The sequence below is a fragment of the Dermacentor albipictus genome, chromosome 10 (assembly GCF_038994185.2).
Source record: "Dermacentor albipictus isolate Rhodes 1998 colony chromosome 10, USDA_Dalb.pri_finalv2, whole genome shotgun sequence".
Taxonomy (NCBI): Eukaryota; Metazoa; Arthropoda; class Arachnida; order Ixodida; family Ixodidae; genus Dermacentor; species Dermacentor albipictus.
Genome location: NC_091830.1, coordinates 1,267,168 through 1,291,167, shown reverse-complemented (window position 1 = coordinate 1,291,167; position 24,000 = coordinate 1,267,168). Strand labels below are relative to the sequence as shown.

At 47.7% G+C, this 24,000-nt stretch overlaps 1 protein-coding gene and 1 long non-coding RNA gene across 4 annotated transcripts in view; one reads left to right on the top strand and one right to left on the bottom strand.

Annotated features, from left to right (window-relative positions):
• Positions 1-4,238, bottom strand: part of LOC135911975 (uncharacterized) — a 47,211-nt gene extending 42,973 nt beyond the window's left edge. Inside the window, exons 1-3 of one of the 2 annotated variants that reach the window (XR_010567528.1) lie at positions 4,031-4,238; positions 3,815-3,956; positions 2,995-3,107 (exon numbers count right to left, since the gene is read on the bottom strand). This is a non-coding gene — a long non-coding RNA (uncharacterized lncRNA). Of the gene's footprint in view, positions 1-2,994; positions 3,108-3,814; positions 3,957-4,030 lie in introns of those variants that run through there. The other variant, XR_010567529.1, reaches the window with a different exon arrangement.
• Positions 1-24,000, top strand: part of LOC135911970 (aldehyde dehydrogenase 1A1-like) — a 360,058-nt gene that overhangs the window by 229,423 nt on the left and 106,635 nt on the right. For both annotated transcript variants that reach the window (XM_065444352.2, XM_070527411.1), the window contains exon 13: positions 13,863-13,924. In XM_065444352.2, the coding sequence (XP_065300424.2) occupies positions 13,863-13,924 (62 nt within the window). The remainder of the gene's footprint in view (positions 1-13,862; positions 13,925-24,000) is intronic.

Here is a 24,000-nt window from a genome sequence, read left to right as displayed (position 1 = left end):
TAGATAATGTTGGATGAAGAAGTATTATAACTATGCAAAAATTCACTTAGATTGTGTAAATACTCAATATTAGAACCAAGTAGACGGTAAACGACCCCTATAATCGAAGACATATCTTCAAGTGAGACTTCACACCACGAAGACTCAGTATTAGGTGAGGAAGGTAGTGCAGAAAAGTGTAGTTGAGATTGGAGAAATAGAGCAACACCACCTCCTCTTCGAAATTTTGTCTCCCCGAACCACTTTGAATTCAGGGAGGATTACTTCAGAATCATTCACATCACCATGTTACCAGGTCTCAGTAACACTGATAATATGTGGCGACTAAGATGAGACCAAGGAAAGAAGTTTAGAGAAATTGCTGACAAGGCTTCCTGCATAACGTTCAAACTGGAAAGTTTATTGCCATTGCCGTGAAGTCAAGGAGATTTCGCTCTAGGAGTTGTTTCGGCTGGATTAGTTCAGCCAGCATATGATCTGACGAAAGTATTGGATGTGCTATCCCTATTGGATCGTACCCTGTCAAATACATGATCAAATCAAAGTTGGACAGATGAGCCACTATCCCTATGAGAGCAGGACGCTTCGCATAAGTTCTTGCGAATATTGCGAACCTAACGCAAGAAGTCTTCTGAAACGGGAAAGCTAGTGTTTTTAAGTTTATAGCGATTCTTCAGCGCCTTATCCTGAAAATCAAGCAGCGTCATAATAACGGGACGTGACCGGCCTCTAAAATTATTTCCTAGTCTGCGACACCTTTCGATAAGCGGACGTGCGATCTTAAGAGCGTCCTGGAACCACTTAGCAAATGGACTGAGATGCTGATACTTTACAGCTGTTTAATGAGGGACGCGCTGGCTTACACATTCGATAGGATCTTGGTGCGTGCCCAATTGTTTTTGTAGCCCTTTTATTTTGCCACGCAACCATTCACATAATTTTGCTACCTTAATTCACCCTCCTTCGCAGAAGTACGAGAAAAAGCGTCAAATTCCTTCTAGAGTAACCCCATTTTGAGCAAATTAATTGCGGGCGTGTCTGTGTAGCTTATTTTTCTTTTTCCTATTTTTTTTCATTCTATGGATAGTTGTATCACGTCTTGTGTGTGTTGTTTTGCTTGTGCAAAGTTATTGCCATCACGAGATCAATTTCCAGCTATTCTCCATTATTTGCATTTCGCAGTTTCTCACAGTATTCATGTGTCTGCCACTTTTCTCATAATCTTGCTGCAATAAATTGTCTGCTATTTTCCTGTCCTTGGCTGTGCTGAAAGTTCATTAATATTCAAGGGACATATCACGTTTATTTACGATACTTCTTCTGGTGTCAGTTACTAGAAGAAGAATATTACAACCGGTAAAGTTCTAGTTCCTCAACAGTTGGCGTGATTGTTGCGTTAAGTTACAGCTTGAAACAGCAAACATGAATTTAAATCAAACTAACATAGAGTGAAACATCCTTTCACGCTCGTCGTCGCAACGTATAAACAGCGGCACAAGCGCGTGCATGAATCACTCGATTTGTGCAACGTTATTGGTCACAAAAAATAATAAATGAAACGAAACTCAAATTATGGCCTCCGAGATTCGGTGGCATGCGGCGACCATCTAGCATGCAGGTGCGCTTCGCCGATTCCGCTAAGTGCGCTGAGAGCCAAACACGGCTAGTGTCGTGTATATGCTCCCGTAGGGGGCAGAATTGCGCGTAACTTTTCCGGCGCCGCTCGCACCACTATTCGCCGAGCACTATCACGTGGTGCAAAATGACGTCAAAGTTTGACTGCGCCACCGCGAAGCCAACTTTACGGGCGCGACGCCGATTCGTTTCCGTCGGTGCCATCGACGTTGCAATCAGCGGACCGTTCAGCCTGCGTTGCATTATTCGGTTCCGGGTTACAGGTACGGTATTCGACGTATTCGACGATATTAAGTTAAGGACTTTGGTGGACTGATACGCCAAAATCGTATTGACACTTCTATGCCTGATGTAGGTATCTGGGCATGCGGCTCTTATCACGTGACGGTGAAAATGCCCTGTCGCGGGCCAGTCTTGTTGCAGCCGACCTTGTTCATCCATCGTACGCTTGAGGGCAGCACAATAACAGTGCGCAAGCGCCCCGTCACGTGGTATTTTTTTCATATTTCGCGGGCTTTCGTTGGACGGCGGGGAAAAAGGGGCCACGTGAGATATATCGTGTTCGAAACAATTTATTGAGAGGTTTCTCAAGGTGCTCTAGAACTTTGCGTGTCACACGTGGGGTCTGCAGCCAATACTTACATAGTTGACTAATTCAACATAACTCATTCCTTTGTTAAGGCGAAAATAAAAATTGCCTGAGTAACTCTAGACCAGTGCCAACATTATGCATTCCGTTCAACTCGCGTCCGGAGTGCCTTTCCTTTTATAAACTTTGGCTGAAGTTATGTGGGACAACCTGTATATACACGTACATCTACAAACACACTCACGAACGTGCATATTGAGAGTAGGAACCCCCTCGATCCCCGAAATAAAATCCTGACCACACCCGTGGCTAGAACAGCTCAAAATATTGCGAGTAAGCGCGCATTATCTTGCAACGAAATGCGGTGCAGCGTTTTTCATCATACATATGAAGTTTTCTCGCCGAGGCCGGAAGGCAAGTAGTGTTTAAAGGGTGTTTAAAGGAAACTTGACACACGTATGGTGGACAATTATGTAAGCGGATTTTGGCTGCCGAAAGCAGATGAATAATTATCATCGCCATGAGAGCTATCGTGCCTGCAGTTATGTCAGTGATCGTTAATCGTGACCGTCATTCATCACTAGCCGTCGTTCACAGCAGCTGCACGTTTTCGATATGTGCGGTTCAGACACGATTCAACGTATTTCGAATGTTCACATGCGCACATCTTATGCAAGGCTTATTTTTACGATTCATCCATACTACAAACTAACCCGCTGCTTCGTAGCAGTAAATCTGGAAGTCGAAAAAGATTCAAGATGCACGAGCTTCCAGATCAAATTTATCTCGTACAAGGGAATGGATGAGCAATGGCTGGTGGCAGAAGGGGATGAGCGTTGATTCTTTGAGCCTTGAGGGGGGGGGGGGGCAGAATTCAAAGCCACTGGAAAGGCAACAAGTTATTAACAGTGAGAACAGGTTATTTTTATTGCCCTAATCACATAAGATGGCACACTTCAAAGTGACCATTCCGACATTGCAAACTGTAATATGAAAACATTTTTTTATCTCTTCATACTACTCAGGTTAATTTACTATAACACAGCGCTTATTAAACGTGCAAAATGAATTTTACATTCTTCACGCCTACTCAGGCTGATCGAACAAGTAACATACTGCGGGCGGTAAATGCTGAAGCTATCAGAGATGTGTCAGCAGCGGGAGCGCACGATGTTTTCGTTTACTACAAAACAATGAACACCAGCGCATCAATCGACCTTACACGAAAAATCACAACGCCGACAAAAAAATAAAAGAATAACGGGGCAGAGAAAAACCAGGGTGCAGCGTGCAAATTGTATCTGGTAGTATTTACTGTTTTGAACACACTGTTCCAGACCCACATAGACAGAACAATCACACAAGCAACACGGCGAATTAGGCGATTTGCTAAGTTAGCATTCCTGGCGTATATGTGCAGCGCGACGCAGACGTGTTGTTCATTCCTTGTCCCGCGTCTGTGTCACGCTGCACATATACGCCAAAAATTGCACAAGCGAACCACCTCTCATGCCAGGCATAGGGATTTCAGCGTGTACAGGAGTGTTACTCGAGATAAGTGCTGCTTTAGTGTAAACAAACCGAACTCACCTCTACAAACAAGGCAAAGTAACCTCGCACATCCTGGTCCCTTTCGAAGCCGGCCGGTCTCGTCCGTCCGCATGGCACCGTGTAAAAAGCTTTGGCACCTTCCGTGCGGGTTGTGCACTTTGGTGCGCTGCACCCCGTCATACTAGAATACAAGGGCCAATATGATGTGCTCCGTATCACTTCGTGTCATTAACTTAATATCGTCGAATACCGTACCTGCAACTCGGAGCCGATTGGTGCATCGCACGCTCGACGGTCCGCTGATTGCAATTTTGATGGCACTGACGGAAACGAGTCGGTGCCGAGCCCGTAAAGTTGGCTTCGCAGCGGTGCAGTTGAACATTCAATGTCATTTTGCACCACGTGATAGCGCTCGGCGAATAGCGGTGCGAGCGGCGCTGGAAAAGTTATGCGCAACTCTGCTCCCTGCAAGAGTATGTACAGGAGCACTAAAGTCGACCGCAGGCGGCTACGGGAGAGTTCACTCTTTACGTTTACTATTGGCCTCGAGCTCCACCACTGGAAAAGCTGGCGCCACCATCGGCGTGACGTGCTAGGAGGGATCACGTGAACATAGCGGCCGCGTCAGCTGCTTCGGGCGCGCCGAAGCGAGCTGAAAACGAGTTTAAATTCCCTCGTGCGCTGCGGTCCTCATTTAGTGGCGAAATTTTCCCGCTTCGAGTGTCTCCTTTACAACGCTTGAAAGCACTAAAATAGGTGGTGGCTGCCTTTGAAGGCGCGCAACATGGCAGGCTACTGCTCGGTGCCGCAGTGCCGGACTTTCGCAACGGAGCCCGGTGTCAGCCTTATTCACACGTAGCCGCAGGACAAGAAGCTGCGTGAAGCTTGGCTCGCAAAACATAAAACCGGCAAACAGTCATCGGCTACAACAGACGCGAGGACGATTTCTGCTACGGCGCCCGGTCTGCGATGTTCTGAAAACGCGCACATAGACGCTCGCCCGAGTCCGCTGCCCGACTAATGTCATGACGGTTTGGTCTATGAACTTGTCGATGCTATAGATACTGGCAAGTTCAGTGGAGTGGAAAGGCAGCGGTAAGAAGCACATTTAAAAAAAGCATTGCATATGGTCATGTTTGTGTTATGAATTAATGCACTGGATTACAAAAAAGGAGCAGTGGGAAATGGCACGCTGAGAACAACGATAAACATACACTGCGACGCAACTCGAGAAATAGTATTGAAAGGTAAAAGAATTTAGAAGAAAAAAAAAGATTGAATCGTCGCGTCGTCACATCACAGTCCCCGTAGGCGTCGAAGTCTCTACAATGAAATTATTTTTGAACAGCTCTGATAGCGCCCACGCAACAATGATAGCTTGTATACTGTCAAATGCTCATATTCTGTGGCCTAAAGCTCATGGCACGGTGCGAAAACGCGCGCGCGGAGAAACCGACACAGTGCGAGGACAAGCATGCAGACGCGCAGTCGGTCGCTGCGAATCTGCGCGATCGCTGCATTGAGGCTTCGTTCTATTACACTCCATTTAGTTATACAAGCACTATAAGAACATATTTCGCATCGTTTGCTCCCAGCGTTTACCTACCTTTCACGCAAGAAGCGGGTTGGGGAGACTCCATCGCGGCGACCACGCGCAGTGGCGTTCACTACGTATTCGGTAAAGAGATAGCGTCTGTAAACGATTGTGTGCTTTCAGTTTGCCCAAGATTATTATTTAGACAGTAAGATACTTCTCTCGTTTCGAAAGTACTTACAGAAATGTCTGGGAGAGCTCGCGCATGGTGTTTTCAGTGAGCGCTGACAGCAAAACCTATTAGGAACGCGCCACGTGATCCCTCATACTACGCCAGCGAGGCGCTTCCGATAGATGGCGACTCCGTAACTCCTCGCCGCCAATAATACTCTGTGGCCCGGCCGCGAAATGGTTCGAGCATCCGCTATTGTCGTTTACTATGTTACGCTATGGGCTGACCGCGCTTCACCGTCTAAGAAATGTTATCGCTCAGCGCAGGACGCGCCTGCATTCGCGGGAATTATGTCCTTCAGCCCTGATGCAAGCGTGCCGATCGGACTTCTATCAAAACGACTGCCCCTTCTGCGCGAGCACTGCGCATTCGGCTGCTTTCATTGAGCCTGCAATGCAAGCGCGTCGGTAGGAATCCGCTAGGCATGTTCGGCGATGAAGGATTTCTGAAACGGTTTCGCTTCAGTCGTAACAGCATGGCGCACGCCTACGCGTGCATTAGTGTCCCATAGGAAATCTTTCTCTGTCGACATTTGCTACGTGACACCACTCAGTTATTCACAGTTCGTACCTTCGACACCATAGGCGTTGAGGGGAAGTGGTGCTAATGATGTACCTTAGCAAGAGACAGTGCAGAAGCATGCAGGAGAAACTACAATGAAAGCAGCGCTGTCTTCCAACCAAATCTTGGTTCGCATCACATGCGCACAAAAAAAGCTCTAACATGCATAAATTGGATCAAGTCAGAAAACCAAATTTGGAGCAGCTCCATCCCTAAACAAACTGTTATATTTAACTAGACTTCTGTGATATGAAGACATTACAGTAGTCATACCTTTATAGTGATGTACTGGCTAACAGTTGTAACCTCATGGAATGGTTGCTAAATGAGACGAGAAAATATTTTGCATTCTCAAAGCTTGTTTACGTACCCCAGTTACTTTCTTTCTTTTAGCAGCAAGAGTGTTGTGAATAGATGGGACATTATTCAAGCACATAGGTCCATACGTAATGTTGCAGAATCTGAGGTGGGATGAGCAATGTTTATTGCAAGAATGCCTTAGCAGGAGCTTGAACTGTGAAGCATAGAAATGTGTAACAAGCCAGTGGAATGGTTAGTGAAGCACAGAAATGCACCCTAATATAGGGTAATTTCTATTGAACTTCCGACATGCTAAGCCAACGCGAATGGCGTGAACAAAAGGAAGATGTAAGACACACAGCCACTTACATGTGTTTTACATCTTTCTTTTACTGTACGCCTTTTTTGTTGCTTTACCATTGCTAATGTTGAATCAACTTGTGCAGGCTTCCATCATGGTGAATTATATTCTACACAGTTGATGCGCAGGTTCAACAAGTATTTTACAAGTACTCTGCAAGGGTCACACAAGCAGCTGGCAGCAGAATTAATACAGAATCATGTGTGGTCTTTAACATTCGTTTTATTACCAATGGTTTTTACATGCACTCAAGAATAGCTACTGATGCGAGACCATAATTTCGCCTGATTGTATGCGTTGTCATAGTTAGCATGAATGGCATTATGAACATATAAGATGAAGGTGCGATTCAAGCCGTTTTCCATGTTTATTTTACATACTGATTTGCACGTTAATCCTGCTTGGTTGTACAGATGGTCTAGTCGAAATCGTAAAGCGTAAGCAACAAAGTTGTAAACAAGTATCTATTAACTTCATGCAATGGGAGGTAGTCCTAAATGAAATGGCAGGAGGCATCGTCAATTGCAGCGTATTTTCTACTTTTACCGTTTAAAAATATTTGAAGTTCCGCAAAAGTGCACTGCTCAACTGCGTTTTAACTATGACTGCATTCACTAATATCCAATCAGTTTAGAAAAAAATGGCTGTGGCTTAGCTAAGGTTAAGCCCAGGATGCGAAGCATACTAGCCTTTATTTTAGTTGTTGAACCACTGTTTAGCCTGGTGAACTGCTGTTGCTTGGCTATATTTGGTTCGGCTAGACGAAGAAACAACTCATGCGTTACTCTGCTTCGCCTTCAAGAGTGGAACGCGACAGCGTTCCCGTCGACCCGCCAAGGGGTGTAAGACAATGGGCTACGGCGCAGCGACTACGCGCCCCGCATTGGACGTGGTGAGCGTCGAGCAACGCAGCGTTCGGCGCGGCAACGAAATGTGCGCCTGAGCTAGCGACGCACGCCTGAGCCTTAGAAACAGCTCGTTTCTAAGGCAACACCGCATTCACTAGAGGCGCTTTTGTACCGCTTTGAAGCATCGTACTCATGGCTCAGTGGTAGCGTCTCCGTCTCACACTCCGGAGACCCTGGTTCGATTCCCACCCAGCCCATCTTGCAAGAGTTGAGCCAAAGCCACCTAGAAACAAGCGCAGCTGCTTATATACCGCCGCGACGCCGCGAGCGACGGCGTGAGTTGGAGCCCCGTTTCTCCTCTGTCGTGACGTCACGGTGTCACGTGGTATGGCATGGGGTCAAAGGTCATTGAAGGCGACACCGCCGCGCCTGAGGAGCTGGGTTGAGCTCTCGTAATATGCTTCGCATAAAAAATACACGTTAGCTCTAAAAAGTGCCGAAATTCCGTTCACGATTTCACCTCGCGATTTAAGGTTGCGATGCATTCGCTAAGGCATGCGTCACCGGCTTTTCACATACTGCAATGAAAGCCGCAAAATGCCAGCTGGGAATGATTGGATTGGAAAAACTTTCGCGGTCGTGCGGTCTGTTTAGTATGACGTGCGTCTTCTACGTGATAAACGGTTCTGTGAGACGTGCTGAAGTGGTTTAAGGCGTCATGGCCGGAATTTTTGCTGGCGTTGAGGTGGACGGAACACACAGCACGATGTGTGCGCGCATTTTACAGTCTACAATCAGCCTCGGAGATCAATTGTGTATTTCTGAATGTTCCAATCACTAATGTGACCTTATTGCAGTATTATCCTATAATTCTAAGCTGCGGTTTAGGAGCCATGAAACATACGCGACGATCGTAACAGCGTGAGCGTGGGTACCGTTCTGCTACGATAGGGGCTGTGATGTTATACTTTGACAAGCGTTCAAACCGTTCGCTGCAGGTTACATTACGTGACTACTTGGTTCGATGGATGAGGTTTCCGCCCCTGAATAAAATATTTTTCGCAAGTAATAGCAGCATACCTTACAGTCTGAATTAAGCTTGTTCAGCAAAGGGGCTGTTTACGAACTGCGCGAGCGTCCTAGGCAGTGGTAGGTGGTGGATTACATATATCTTTGTTCTATATACTGCATGGTCCAAGCATACGGCATCAGCGGTTATGTATTCATAAACGTTGTGCGGCGTGACTATGTGAGGTCCTATTGCGGCGTTAGCCCGTTTTCTCTTGCTATTTCGAGAAAGAGGATGATAACCGAATTATTTTTTGGTTGTGTTCGTTCCATTCTCTGCGACGCACTCACACGTATTACGGAAATTTTGTCCTCAAAAATGGGCATCGCATTCTTTTTATGCGATGTCTCATATATTGTGGCTGTATGCAGGCCAAAAAGGCAATGCCGAAGCGCACAGGTTACATATGCACCGTGCTGGTTCACCAACCGCAGTTATCGCTGTGTTGAGCAGCGCCATCGGCCTCATGCAGGAAGGCTAGCTTAGACATATGGTAATTCGAAGCCTACTAGACTTGAAATGCGTGAGGACGATGCCCGTGCATCACAAATATTTGATAGCGCCTGCCGCTTAGATGTTTCGTGGTTGCCTTGGGTTGGCCGTGCACGAGCATTCGCTCTTATGCTTTATGTTTTACTCCTACACCAAGCGATCAGATATTGAGCAGATTTACCATTTCGTGCTGCTAATACAGAGACACCAGTTTTCTTTGTTGAATTAAAACCGATATAAGCAAAATAGTTCACAACACATACACACACCGCGACTGATAATGTGCGTACACCGCGGCTGATAAAACACGTCACATTTTTGCGCCCCCAAGAGATATTTCCGCCTACTGTAGTTACCGATGCACTGAAACGCTTCCCTGACGACCTTATATGAACGGGCATGGCGTAAATTTCACAAAGTACCATCTAAAACATCTCGAAATCGTTCCGCAGCACGCGACAGCAATACTTTCAAGCAGCGCCGCACCGGATCGCCCAAGCCAGAGAGGAGGAAAGGCTCTCCGGGCGCCCTATCCTCCTCGCCCGATGAAACGGTCTATAAACTGTCATTTTGGAATCATTGATACTTACCTGCGTATCAATCAAAAAACTGGAAACTGCGGCAGTTCTATTAACATTCGATACCGAGCACGCGGTCGCACGCCGGCCTTCACCCAAATTAAAACGGCTCTATAGACCAGAACACGCTAGTCTCGCACCCAGACTAACCGAACGCATACTCTTGCACCCGGGTTGCCCGGTCGACCGGCGCTATTTTGTACTGGGCTGCCAAAGTGTGTTCGCCGGCGACCAGTAGACATGGCAAACGCCAGCTCTAGGGCTCCAAAGTGCGGAAATGTGCCCGTTCACACGGATCCAAAGTAGAAGAAGTCATCTGGGCATCATTGCGTCGTGTTTGGATGCCAAAACAACCAGCGGAAAAGGAGCAGGTTGCTTAGCGCTGTTTGCGAAGAGCACAACACACGTAGGGGATCGTGCCGGTGCGGTGTTTTCAGCCTGCGCCGATTTCCATCCGCAACGAAGAATGCCAAGCTGCGTCACCGGTGGATAGCTGCAGTGAATGCGAAGAACTACCAACCCAGTGAAAATGCACGAGTGAGTATTCGATCTGTGTATATCTTGGTGCCACGTTCAACTTTGCGCCCTACAAACGTAATACGCAGGTTTGCTCCGAGCACTTTCTGGGCAACAAGCCTACAGAGCAGAATCCCGCGCCCGTGCTTCGCCTTGGCTATAACACAAAAAGGCTTTTCGTGTTTTCATTCAGGCAGAGCTCCCGACGGTTAAGCGGAACAGTTGAGTTTGCGGTTAGCGATACTTGCAGCTGGTGCACGGAATGACCATTAAGCGTGAACGACAAGTTGTAGGCCTTGCTGGTGAGCGTTATTGCTAATGAAAGTAAACCGAAGTCTGCTCGTCACGTAGCATGCGTCCACAAAAACGTAAACGACGACTACTCGTCGTCGAAGGTGTTCTTGAAGCGCACCTACCTTTACGAGCTGGTGTTGCAGGTGTCATTCGTAACGAATTCATTTGAGCCTCCTGAGCTCTAAACTGCGTGCGGGCTGTTATGCGGGGCAAAGCGCAAAATATTTCCGTTCATATGGCGAGGAAAATAAGGTGCTTAATTATTCTTGTATTTTGTAACAAAATTTTGATCGTTCTCACTAGTTTTTTTTTTACTGTTTTCTTTTCTAAGGGAGCGCCAACAATCCGATGGCCTCGCACAAGCGAAACAGGTCTGGTACCAGGTAGCTGCAGTTGGTGGGGCTAATTTCTTGGAATGCAGGTGCGGTTGTTGTCTTGTACCAAAGGGGTCCTGATGATGCAGCTTTAAGTAGGGATGGTAATTTTACGTGCCCTGTCATGGTTTGTGCAACTGTACAACACCTGCATCTGTCATGCTCGCCCTGTTATACGGGCTTTGACTGCTCATGTAGTTGAACATTATAACTACTGTAGTACCTCATTTTCCAATGAGTGCAGGTTTAGCATCATATGCTGCTTGTTCGAGTGCTGTAGGCTTTTGTTCTGAATGTTGTACTCTTAAGTGGTTGCACGATACAATTGGCCTGGTGTATTTTCTATTTCATTTTGAGAGGACTTTATATCTTCGCAAAAGTGATGGCATGGGAAAGAACTACAGCCCTTCTTACTATAACATATATTTTGTTTTCAGTGTGCAGGTGGTGAAGGGCAGGCGTCTGCTAACCAGGCAGTCAAACGACCTCGCCAGTTGGTTGCCAAGCGCGGCCAACCCAGTAGAGACCATTACAAACAAGACCAAACTGAAAGCGCAGATGACAGTGTTCTGCGTGCTTTAATAATATATGGCACCAACACAGTGCTGTAAATTCCTTCACAGGTTACGTGCCAAAAAGCTCACAGGTGTCCTAGCATATAGCGCGCGGTTTGTACAAACGTAACGTAATAGCGTACCTACCCGATGTATTCGCTTCTGCAGTCTGCACAGCACTCAGTGTGTCCATTGTGGACTTGCACGAGGTCTTGAAGTTTGATTGAATCCAGAGAGCGAAAATGACAGGTTAGAAAAAACGTGAAACACGCCTTCCGCGCAGCTAAAAAGCCCAAGTTTCGCTTTCGCGCCGGGTCGCATCTCCCGGCGTGGCAGCCCACTTTTACTTCGCGGCGCTTGGGATAGATGGCGCGACCGGCGCTCATCAATATGGCGGCGCCCTTTGAATTCACGGTGTTCTGGTGTATAGGCAGGTTGCGAGCGTAGTTCCCGCGCCTACTAGGGCGCCCCTCGCGGCGGCGAGCGCGGAACCGGCAGGATACAACCGGCCCTCTTGCGTTCGGAAAGCCTGTATGTGCACTGTTTCGCGCGTAGCTGTTGTCTTTTCTGAGCAATGCCGAAGTGCAACCCGAGCTGTTGAGTAGTGGGCTGCAACAGCACGTACACCAACTCACGAGGAACAAAGTTTTACAGGTTTCCAAGCCGACCGTATGAAGCAGAACGGCGTCAACACGGATAGCGCTCGTCCGACGGCATAAGCAGTTTTATGTTCCGGCGTTCTGTCAAGTGCGTTAACGCTGAATTCCTTGCTTTTACAGCAATTATGGCAGCAACGGGACACCTGCAGTCAGTGGCGTAGCTAGGTCGTCTGGCACCCGGGGCCCATAGGTCTCCTGTCCCCCCCCACCTCCCCCAGGTTTATTCGAGGAAGGCGAGGATATCAACAATTTCCGTGTGTCTCCAGACGCATATGACACCACCCCCCCACTGGCCCCTTGCAACCCCCCCCCCCCCCCCGTTGTTACGCCACTGCCTGCAGTGCGTACCAGGATGTGCAGCAAACAAAGTAGTTTGTTCCCACACTGTAGCGCAGTAAAGCTGTGGAACTCTTTCCCGATCCTCTCCCATTCAAACAGCGCTACGGCTTGCTGAGAGATTTGAGGGGTTGCAGCCAGCTGAGCTGGCATACACCCTTCTGCGCCCAGCATATCAACGAAGGGGCAGTTGAGATCACCAAAATTTTTGTCAACGTGGTTTATTGGAACCTCCTTTGCACGCACTGAAAAATCGAAACATAAAAGTATCGCACTTCCAGTAACTTGGGCGAAAATATTTTCCTAGCGTAGTCTAACACAACTGGTAAGTTCATCCCTTTCTTTTTTTTCGGGGGGGGGGGGGGGCGCAGAGCAACGTTAGAATACCTCTGGTAGGTCTTACGAGTCGTTCGTACGCCCCACGTTCTTGGATGAGATGTTTTGGATTCGTATTTGCCGTCCTGTATGTACAGGGAAACTACCGCGGCGTCCTTGCCCTTCCCTGCAATGCCAGCACGGCAATCGCAGCTCCCCGCTAGGATTTGTCTGCTGTCGCCGATCTTCAAGAATCAATGTCGCCTATAATTTCACGCGTCTACACCGTTGATAACGAAGTAACTTACGCTGAGCTTCACGCATCTCACTGGTGCATTATTTTTCGTGTGCGGAATAAACCTAGCAGTCACTTCCGATCAGCGCGAGTTCAACACTTCCCTCACGTCGTAGACGTGCCCCGCTTCAAATAGACGACTTCCCTTCTCTAAATTCTTTTCACGAAAATAGCTATGAAGATCTTGTAATTCTCAAGCCCTGTTAAAATTAATATCGGCACGCTGTTTCGCGCTATCGCTACCGTTTGACAGGACGCCAAACACGCAGCGCGGGCTGCTGACGCCGTGAGTAATCCTACCACATTCGCGCAAGTATTCGTCAGATGGCGCTAGAGGTCGGAAAGACAGGGCGCCGCCTAGCACTTGCAAGGTGCCCATAGCACCTCTTGGCAGCTTCGCCGTATACAAGCAAGAAATGAAAAGCCGATCAGCGGCACGAAGCGCGGGGATATTGCGAAATGGTACTTATACAGCACAAATCGGAAATGAGATGAGCTAAGTTGTCATTTATGCTGGGCTATAAGAAACTGAAACATTTGAGGCTTGTGTGCAGCTTCCTTCGAGCCTGCATGTTTTCAGTACTCGCGCATGGTTTTATTGCACGGGTAAACAGTTATGAAGACAGCTCGGGTGATAGATCCTACCGTAATGGATAATATTATCGCTAGTGCTTTCCGAAGGAAATATATTTCTGTGAACTTTGAGTGTATTCCTGTGCATATTGTAACCCCATGCGTCATTCTAAGGCCACTATTTTCTTTTGCACAGACGGAAACACGTTTGCCTACACACGCCGTGAGCCTGTCGGCGTCATCGGTCAAATTATACCTGTGAGTCGACACCCGTTCTGTTTGGCTTAAGTGCTTGTCAGTGTCCGCGATACGGAAGTTCCGTTCCCCGTGTTACTAATCGTGATTTCTTTGTGAATGTGTGCTTCACGTGAAATTTAAAAAGAAATCATTCAGATATGTGCCGATCTGCCTACTGGTACATCGAAGATGAGGAGTTCGTGTACCTTTCGGAAGGACGACCGTCTGTTCGCCTCGTTCAAGCACGGCAGCAGCTGCTGCTGTTAGTAGTGGGTACAGAGAAGTATAGTAATGCAAAAATGCTTTACGAGAAATAGGTTACATGCATACTAGTAACTATTATTGCGTTAGCATTAGGAATGGACGAAGTGCGAAAACATCTGTATACTTAGATTTAGGTGCACGTTAAAGAACCCCAGGTGGTCCAAATTTCCTTAGTCCCCCATTACGGCGTGCCTAATAATCGGAAAGGGGTTTTGGCACGTGAAACCCCACATTTTTTTGCATTAGGAATATCAAAGTGCAAGAATGTTTATAACTGTGAAGCGTAGGAAGCCGGTCAGGTAACCTAACCTCAAAGAGCTCCGACGTAATGCTAACGCATTTACCACAACGTCAACTATAGTAAGGCGACAGCGTTAAGGGCACCGTGTCGACAAAAATTCGATGTCGGACGCCGCCTGTCGAAAAATTATTCCTAACCGCATCCACGCAAGCCAGACGAGTGGCGCAGAGGCGTTACTGAACTCCTCAAAGTAGCATGCGTCAGAAAAATCGTAAACTACAACCTAAGCGTCTATACAGGTTAGCGTCGGATTATAATTTGATTACGCGAGAAAAACAGTTCTGTTACGTAGGAGCTTAAACACAAGTCCCTTTTCCTCGATTTCTACCATTCATAGGGCAGCAATGGCCTCCAAGATTGGCACGCGCCAATCATGCCCCTTTTCCATCATTTTAACCAGTCATAGGGTGGCCATGGCTTCCGAGATTTTCGCGCGCCAATCTCGGACGACATGAAGCGGCGCGCCCGTTTCCTTGCAACACCTCCACATGACGCTCGCCTCCACTGGAGTTGTTAAAAAATGGCAGAAATTACAGTTACAGAAACGCACCTTAGAGACTCGGAAGAGCCGCCAGTGATTGAGAATTATGTTTTGTTTTTAGAGGGTGCAATAGAACTAAGTCGGAAAGAAAGGGAGGGGGAGTCGGAATGCTCATCCATCAGGGAGCCAAATGGACAGCAGTAGCAAAACTATAAATGGCGAAACTAAATCTTTGCCGGGCGAACTTGTGCCCTCAAAAGCAAGTTGCACTTAAAGCACAACGACAGCGGTGAACGCAGTTGACGCTCGTCAAAATATGATCAGCGGGTCAAGCGCGTCGGCCTTTATACTTCAGTTGTCGGATGCTCCAGACTAATCGCTGGGAGCCGCGTGTCTTCCACAAAGTTCCACACCATTCGCGTCGCGCATACGTGCAATCACATTACACAAGGTTCGGTGACAGACAGTGGATGGAACCATCGATGACATTCCAGAAACATCCGATACATGCAGGCGCGTCCTGCGCTCTGCGATAACATTTGTTAGGTTTTGCAACGGGGTCGCCCGATAAAGATAAACAAGTACACGTGTCGATATTAAGGGTTTCGAGAATCATGCAGAAATTATCCTATTAGGTGACATGAATGCCCACATACAGGATCTAGATGGCATTTCCTACAACAGCAGGAAGTCAATGCTAGCTCTTTGTACTATATAACCTCGTTTCGTGAATACAGGGCCTAAGTGTGAAGGGCAGATCACGTGGGAAGTGGGAAACCGGCAATCGACCATTGATTACTGCCTGATGACAGAAGGAATTCACGATAAGTTGAGAGAAATGGTAGTTGACGAGGAAGTGTATAGCCGCATAGGGAGTGACCATAAACGCAAAATTTTGAAAATGGGATATAAAGTTGGGAAAGAGATCAAGGAGTGTAAAATAGCCAGCCCAAATTTGAAAGCTGAAGAAATAACAAATATAGTCACAAGACTCGAGGAAAAACTTTGCAAATGGCCAAGTAAAGATGAGGAATATAGTGAGTTTCTAAGTGTAATAGCGACAAAAATACGGAAAGAGAACCAACGTGTTCGTTTGAAAGAAAAAAGAAACCGAAAAGTTGGTGGAACAGGGCGATGCGAGAAGAGATCGCCGAACGACAGAAAACATCCCGAGAGCAGGGAAAGAAAGCGCAGTTCTGTACTGCGTTCTGTACTGCGCCACTTCGCGCAAGAAAGCGCGAAGTGGCCAGTAAATGGGAAATATACCGGGAGAAAAAGGTCTATGGTTCAAATATTGGTGCAAGCAAAGATAAAAAATGAAAGTGAGCGTTGGTTGTCAGAAATACGTGAGAAAAAGAAAGCCCTACCTAAAATATTTTGGAACCACAAAAGATTATTAGGCAGGAAGTCAACAACAATACAACATATCCTACACGAAGATCGAAACAAACTGGAAGGGGAAGTGGCATTAAATTACATCCGAAATATAACAGCCGAATCTTTCCAACGCAATGACGAGGTTGTATTTTAAGAATAAAAGTCTCAGTATCCTTCTACTCTGTGCAGAAGGATGACCAGTGAAGCTGTGTATCATCATCAGCAGCATCATCATCATCATCATCAGCCTGGTTACGCCCACTGCAGAGCAAAGGCCTCTCCCATACTTCTTCAACTACCCGGTCATGTACTAATTGTGACCATGTTGTCCCTGCAAACTTCTGTCATCCGCCCACGTAACCTTCAGCCGCCCCTGCTACGATTCCTTTGCCTTGGAATCCAGTCCGTAACCCTTAATGACCATCGATCATCTTCCCTCCTCCTTACATGTCCAGCCCACGCCCATTTCTTTTTCTTGATTTGAACTAAGATGTCATTAACCCGCGTTTGTTCCCTCACCCAATCTGCTCTTTTCTTATCTCTTAACGTTACACTCATCATTCTTCTTTTCATAGCTCGTTGCGTCGTCCTCAATTTAAGCAGAACTCTTTTCGTCACCCTCCAGGTTTCTGCCCCATACGTGAGTACTGGTAAGACACGGCTGTTATACACTTTTCTCTTGAGGGATAGTGGCAACCTGCTGTTCATGGTTTCAGAACGCCTGCAAAACGCACCCCAGCCCATTCTTATTCTTCTGGTTATTTCGGTCTCATGATCCGGATACGTGGTCACTACCTGCCCTAAGTAGATGTATTCCCTTACCACTTCCAGTGCCTCGCTACCTATCGTAAACTGCTGTTCTCTTCCGAGACTGTTAAACATTACTTTAGTTTTCTGCAGATTAATATTTAGACCCACCCTTCGGCTTTGCCAGCCCAGGTCAGTGAGCATGCATTGCAATTGGTCTCCTGAGTTACTAAGCAAGGTAATATCATCAGCGAATCTCAAGTTGCTAATGTATTCTCCATCAACTTTTATCCCCTATTCTTCCCACCCCAAGTCTCTGAATACCTCTTGTAAACACGCTGTGAAAAGCATTGGAGAGATTGTATCTCCCTGTCTGACGCCTTTCTTTATTGCGATTTTGTTGCTTTCTTTATGGAGGACTACGGTGGCTGTGGAGCCGCTATAAATATCTTTCAGTATTTTTACATATGGCTCATCTACACCCTGATTCCGTAATGAATCCATGACTCCTGAGGTTTCGACTGAATCAAACGCTTTTTCGTAATCTGTGAAGGCTATATATAAGGGTTGGTTATATTCCGTACATTTCCCTATCACCTGATTGATAGTGTGAATATGGTCTATTGTTGAGTAGCCTTTACGGAATCCTGCCTGGTCCTTTGGTTGACAGAAGTCTAAGGTGTTCCTGATTCTATTTGCGATTACCTTAGTAAATACTTTGTAGGTAACGGACAGTAAGCTGATCGGTCTATAATTTTTCAAGTCTTTGGCGTCCCCTTTCTTATGGATTAGGATGATGTTAGCGTTCTTCCAAGATTCCGGCACGCTCGAGGTTATGAGGCATTGTGTATATAGGGTGGCCAGTCTGTCTAGAACAATGTTCCCACCATCTTTCAACAAGTCTGCTGTTACCTAATACTCCCCAGCTGCCTTCCCACCTTGCATAGCTCCCAAGGCGTTCGTTACTTCTTCCGGCGTTACTTGTGGGATTTCGAATTCCTCTAGACTTTTCTCTCTCACATTATCGTCGTGGGTGCTACTGGTACTGTATAAATCTCTATGGAACTCCTCAGCCACTTGAACTATCTCATCCATATTAGTAACGATATTGCCGGCTTTGTCTCTTAACGCATACATCTGATTCTTGCCTATTCCTAGTTTCTTCTTCACTGCTTTTAGGCCTCCTCCGTTCCTGAGAGCATGTTCAATTCTATTCATATTATAGTTCTTTATGTCAGCTGTCTTACGCTTGCTGATTAACTTAGAAAGTTCTGCCAGTTCTATTCTAGCTGTAGGGTTAGATGCTTTCATACATTGGCGTTTCTTGATCAGATCTTTCGTCTCCTGCGATAGCTTACTGGTATCCGGCCTAACGGAGTTACCACCAACTTCTATTGCACACTCCTTAATGATGCCCATAAGATTGGCGTTCATTGCTTCAAGCTGTGTAGGTGGGCCCCATTAATGGCGAACTGCACTTCCGCCGCGGGTCGGCCCGGAATTGCACTAACTTCGGGATCGGCCCGCATATGGGGAGTGCTTAACGCCTGCTCCTCCGCCGCGGTTCAGCCCGACATTGCACTATCCTCGGGATCGGCCCGCGTATGGGGAGCGCTCAACGCCTGCTCCTCCTCCGCCGCGGGTCAGCCCGGCATTGCACTGACTTCGGTGTAGGCCCATGTATGGGGAGTGCTTAACGCCTGCTTCACCTCCGCCGCGGGAGTGTCCGGCATTGCACTAACTTCAGGATCGGCCCACGTATGGGGAGTGCTTAACGCCTGCCCTACCTCCGCCGTCGGTCGGCCCGGCATTGCACTATCTTTGGGATTGGCACACGTATGGGGAGTTCTTAACGCCTGGTTCGCCTCTCCCGTGGCTCGGCCCGACATTGGGCTATCTTCGGGATCGGCCTCCGTATCGGGAGTGGTTAACGCCTTCAACTCCGCCGCGGGTCGACCCAACATTGTACTGTCTTCGGGATCGGCCCATCTATGGGGATTGCTTAACGCCTGCTTCACCTCCGCCGTGGGTCAGCCCGGCATTGCACTAACTTCGGTGTAGGGCCACGTAGGAGGAGTTTCTTGCTTACAACGACACTAAAATTTCCTTGGATGGTAAAGGTATACAGCTTAGCTGTAAAAAAGAGCATAAAAGTGAACCAGATGAAAAAGGAGGTGATGCTGACAAATTTCAACAGAAAGAAAGCCGAAGAGAAAATTCCTAAACGGCACAGCCACAGGGCTAGATGAGGTTGCCGTTAGGCTGAATGATGAACTAAGGCCAAAAAGCAAGGAAGCTCTGGTTAAAGCAGTGGAAAACACTTTACAGGACAGAATACCAGACAGTTGGCGACAAAGTAGAAATAATTTAATTTATAAAGGTGAGGTGGAGAAAGAATGCACTTGTAGTGAACATTAACTATTTCATCGGTAATATACAGGTTAGCAATGCAGGCAATCAAATTAACGCTGCAAGCATGGGCAGAGAATAATGGCATTTTTTGAGAACTTGAGAATGACTTCATGATAGGTGGGCGACTGGATGAGAACTTATTTCCCCTTACGTAGTTTATTGAAATATCACGAGTAGAAAAGAGACCGTTATATGTGGCCTTTTTAGACATTACAGGAGCGTATGACACCGTAAACCGCAACATTTGTGGGATATTCTGGAAGGGGAAGGCTTAGACGACGATTGTCTACAGCTTCTGAGATAGATTTATCTAGAAAATGCCGTCTGCGTTGAGTGGGAAGGGATGAGGAGCGAGGAGAATGTTGGTAACAAGAAACTGAGACAAGGGTGCCCTTTATCCCCGCTGCTGTTTATGATGTATATGGTGAGGATGGAAAGGGCGCTAGAGGGAAGTGATATCTGGTTTAATCTCTCATACAAACAGGCCGGTACAGTAGTAGAGCAGCAGCTTCGAAATTTGGTTTGTGTGGAGGACATGGTGTTGCTAGCCCGCAAGCACAGTTGTATGCAACGTCTGGCTAATATTTGTCGAGAAGAAGGCGAGAATTTACGTCTGAAATTTATCTTTAAAAACCAGGTGTTGTATTCAATGAAAACAGTAAACAGACAGTGTCAATACAGCGCCAATAAATACATCGCATAAAGTAATATATATGCCTTGGTATATGGATAAACGAAGGCAATAGATATATGGAAACACGGGAAAAAACAATAACAGTAAAGTTAGAAGAAATGGGGTCATAATGAAACACAGAGCACTATGGGGATGCACTAGGTACGAGTAGCTCCGGGGCATATGGAAAGGTGTAATGATTCCAGGACTCGCATTTGGAAATGCGGTTGTTTGCTTGAAATCGGGGGTAAAATCTCACCGTTCTATGGCAACCGAAGATCAGATGGACACCTCGCCTTGGGCGCTCACGGGAGGACTACAAATGAAGCTGGACAAGTTTTGAAGTGAGGGTAGGTCACAGTAAACTTGATTATCAAGACCCACGGAGGAATATGGAAGAAAGTAAATGGGCTGGGAGAGTGTTGGGGCCACCCTGGATCGCATCCCCGGAGATGTGGTCGAGGGTGGCGGTCTGTGTCTTGCAGAGGGTGCATGTTGATGTGAAGAGGGCTGGTTAAATGTATGTGTAGATATGCGGGGAAGGGAATGAGTAGGTTTGAAGTCGTCGCCAGGTTATTTGGTGTGCATTGTTTAGTTTCAGGTGAGGGGGCGGTTGGGTTTGCGCTATTAGTTTGTATTGCTGCGTGATGTCGTGAAAGGTGAGGAGTGGTTTGTCTGCATTTTCGTGGGGGTGTGGGTTCTGGCCCACCGCCCGGCGTACGAATCCTCGAGCTTGTTGGTGGGCGGCTTCGCTACCCGGATTTCCGAGGTGCACTGGTACCCATACGTGTTGGACGATGGCGGGTATTCTTTGTCGTCGCTGCTGATGCTGACCTTGCCTCAATACCTTGATTTGGGCGAGTTGGTTCATCTTGAAAGTTTTTTAAACAAAGCGCTAAAAACGAACACGAAGTCGAAGGAACACAAACGACAGGACTGGCGCTACTTCCAACTGGCGTGTGTATGATAATGAGTGCATGATGTATGTACTTGATGCGCAGAACATAAATAAGCGACCATTTGTAATAAACGCCAGTTGGAAGTAGCGCCAGTCCTGTCGTATGTGTTCCTTCGACTTCGTCTTCATCTTTAGCGCGCTTTTTAATGAAAACTGTCGACCTTGCTTGAGGCGTTGCGTGCCACTGGGGGCAGCTGTCGGAGTATGCGTGCCGGGGTCGGGGAGACCATGCCGCAGGTAAATCGGATGGCGGCAGTTTTGAGTCGCTAATGACGGTTTCCAAACCGGCCATTGCGGCAAGGGTGGTGGCGGCTTCGACCTCGGTTGGGTCTTGCCTGCGTATGGAGCCGGCTCATATCGTGGTGGGCTGCATGTTGACTACAGTGCTTTTGACCGATACGTTAATCGCATAGGCGTGTGTGCGGGCTGCGTATCTTGCCGCGTCTACGTGAGTGGCCTTTGTGTCCGTGTCGTGAGCTCTGTGTGTGGTGGCTTCGGGCTCGCGCTGATCGTCTACCACCGTGAATGCCGACCAGCATGTTCTTCGGCAAGGGCCTCACTATGAAACGTTTCCTTATCAGGGCTGGTAGCGAGATCAAGTCTGGTCCGCTCGGTGACGCAGGGATGCGGATGCTTTCGCGTATCCATCTTCCGGTGTTACTACCACGAAATGATTTATGCGGTTCGGTGAGCTTCGATGAGTTCGGCAATGGTATAGTGAATTTCGAGGTTGAGGTGGTGCGTTGTGGATGTGGTGCGGGCGAGGCCCAGGGCCATCTTAAGAACTTTGCGTATTAGTCTGTCTACGTTTTATTTTTCGATCTTCCGTAATCGTAAGTACGGCAAGGCGTACGTGATCCTAATGGTCACCAAAGCGCTTAACAGCTGGAGATGCTTCTGTCCTCTCATAGCGCGTTTCAGAGCAGAGATTCTAGCCAAGAGTCGGGCCGTCTGTTTGATGGCGATCGTAAGCGCGATGCTTTTGCTCCTTCCTGTTTCTACGTGAAGCCCGAGAATGCGCGTGTTGAACTGTCAGTATTTCGGATCCTTCGATCCTGATCGTGATGCTGGGTGGTGGCGGATGTTTGATACTACGGTAGTCAAGAGGGCGCAAAACAAGGAGTTCGGATTTCTATGCTGAGCACTCCAGCCCCACTCGTGTGACGTATTCGGCCACGGTGTCGATGGCCCGTTGCAGTGCCTCCTTGATCTGACCGTCGGCTCGAGTAGTGGTCCATACCGCCACGTCGTCCGCGTATAGGGGATGTGGGTGTTGGTGATGCGATCCAGTAATGGGGGAAGTTGGTTCGTTACAAGACTGAAAAGGACTGGTGAAAGGATGGCTCACTATGGCGTGCCTTTGTTAGTCAGCACCTTTTCTTGACATTGCTGTCAGTCAGGGAAAGTTCCACGGTGCGGCCGTTATTGTGCCTGGCGATCCCCCAGAACAAAGAGTGTTCCACCAGCGACATGCAGCTGTCACGGTTGATGTTGATGTCTCATCATTCACTTCAAGGTAGCTCGCTTCAAGACAGCAACGTCGCCCCTCCGGACTGTCATGAAGAGTCCACTGATCGATGGCAGGGCCACTGTCGAGAACTCCCAGGGAATTCGGCGATGGCAGGTTCAGTTTAACACGTGGTTGCCTCGTATTGTGCCACGTTGGAGACAGGTGCACCACTTTGAAGATAAGAGCACCAGGTTGTAGTAAGGGGCACAAGGTTGGAGTCAGGGGTACCATGTTGGAGTCAGGAGCAGCAGGTAAGAGACAGGAGCACCAGGTTCGATACTGGGGCACCCGGTTGTAGAATTGGGGACCAGGTTGCAGACTGGGGCACCAGGTTGGAGACGGGGGCACCACGTTGGAGACTGGGGCACCACGTTGGAGAAAGGATCACCACCTTGTAGACAGGAGCACCAGGTTGAAGACAAGTGAACGACTCGGCGTTTATGATTGGCCCGTGAATTCCCTCGGCAAGGGAAATAAGGAAATAAATGGCGCAAAAAAAGAGAAGAGGCAGACGCTCGGACATGCAAACACTCTAACATGTAGCCTGCCCCGATAGTTGGAGCCGTGTTGGTTAACTGAACCATGTACCTTTTTGAATATATTCCCCTTTTTTTATCCTTCACTTCAACGTCGCTCGGAACCCTTTTTTCTCCCAGCACCTGGCACGGCACCATCCATAGAACCTTCGTTGGTCACACGTAACTCCAGATTTTCATAACACCATGTAGGAAGGAATATACGTTGTTGTATGCGCGTTCGCCGGGTTTTGTCGCGGCCAAGCGTTGTGCTATCGCTTCATGTGTCACGTTATCGAAAGCCTTGCCCAGGTCACTGCCATGCAGTGCTCGCGTGCCTGCGCGTACGGGGTATTTCAATAGACCATGGTGGATTTGTATTAGGATGTCTTGAGTGGATAGGCGGGCGCGAAAACGAAGCATGGTTGGCGGGAAAAGTTCTTGCTCCGCAAGGAGCGTTCCTAGGCGCGATATTTGGCGAAAGTTAGATCCACCTGTCTTTTTTCCGGAATTTCGAAGGAAGATTATTTTCGCGCGCTTCCATTGTTCTTGTATGCTGACAGCCGGCCGGCAGTCGCTGAAATATTCAGCGAGGGCAGTTACTGACTTTGCGTCTAGGTTACGGATTGTTTTGTTTGAGATTCCGTTTGGGCCCGGTGCCAAAGTTGTGCACAGCTTTAGAAGGACTGCCTATACTTTGGCTTCCGTAATGTCAGCATCGAGGGTTGGGTTTGGTTTCCCTTCGTAAGATGGTAGTGGAGGCGCTGGTTGTTAGGCGTGTTTGATGTATTTGTCTGCCAGTTCGGTTAGGAGGTCTTCGACTGATCCGGGGTGTTTGTGGACGAGTTGTTTGAGTAAT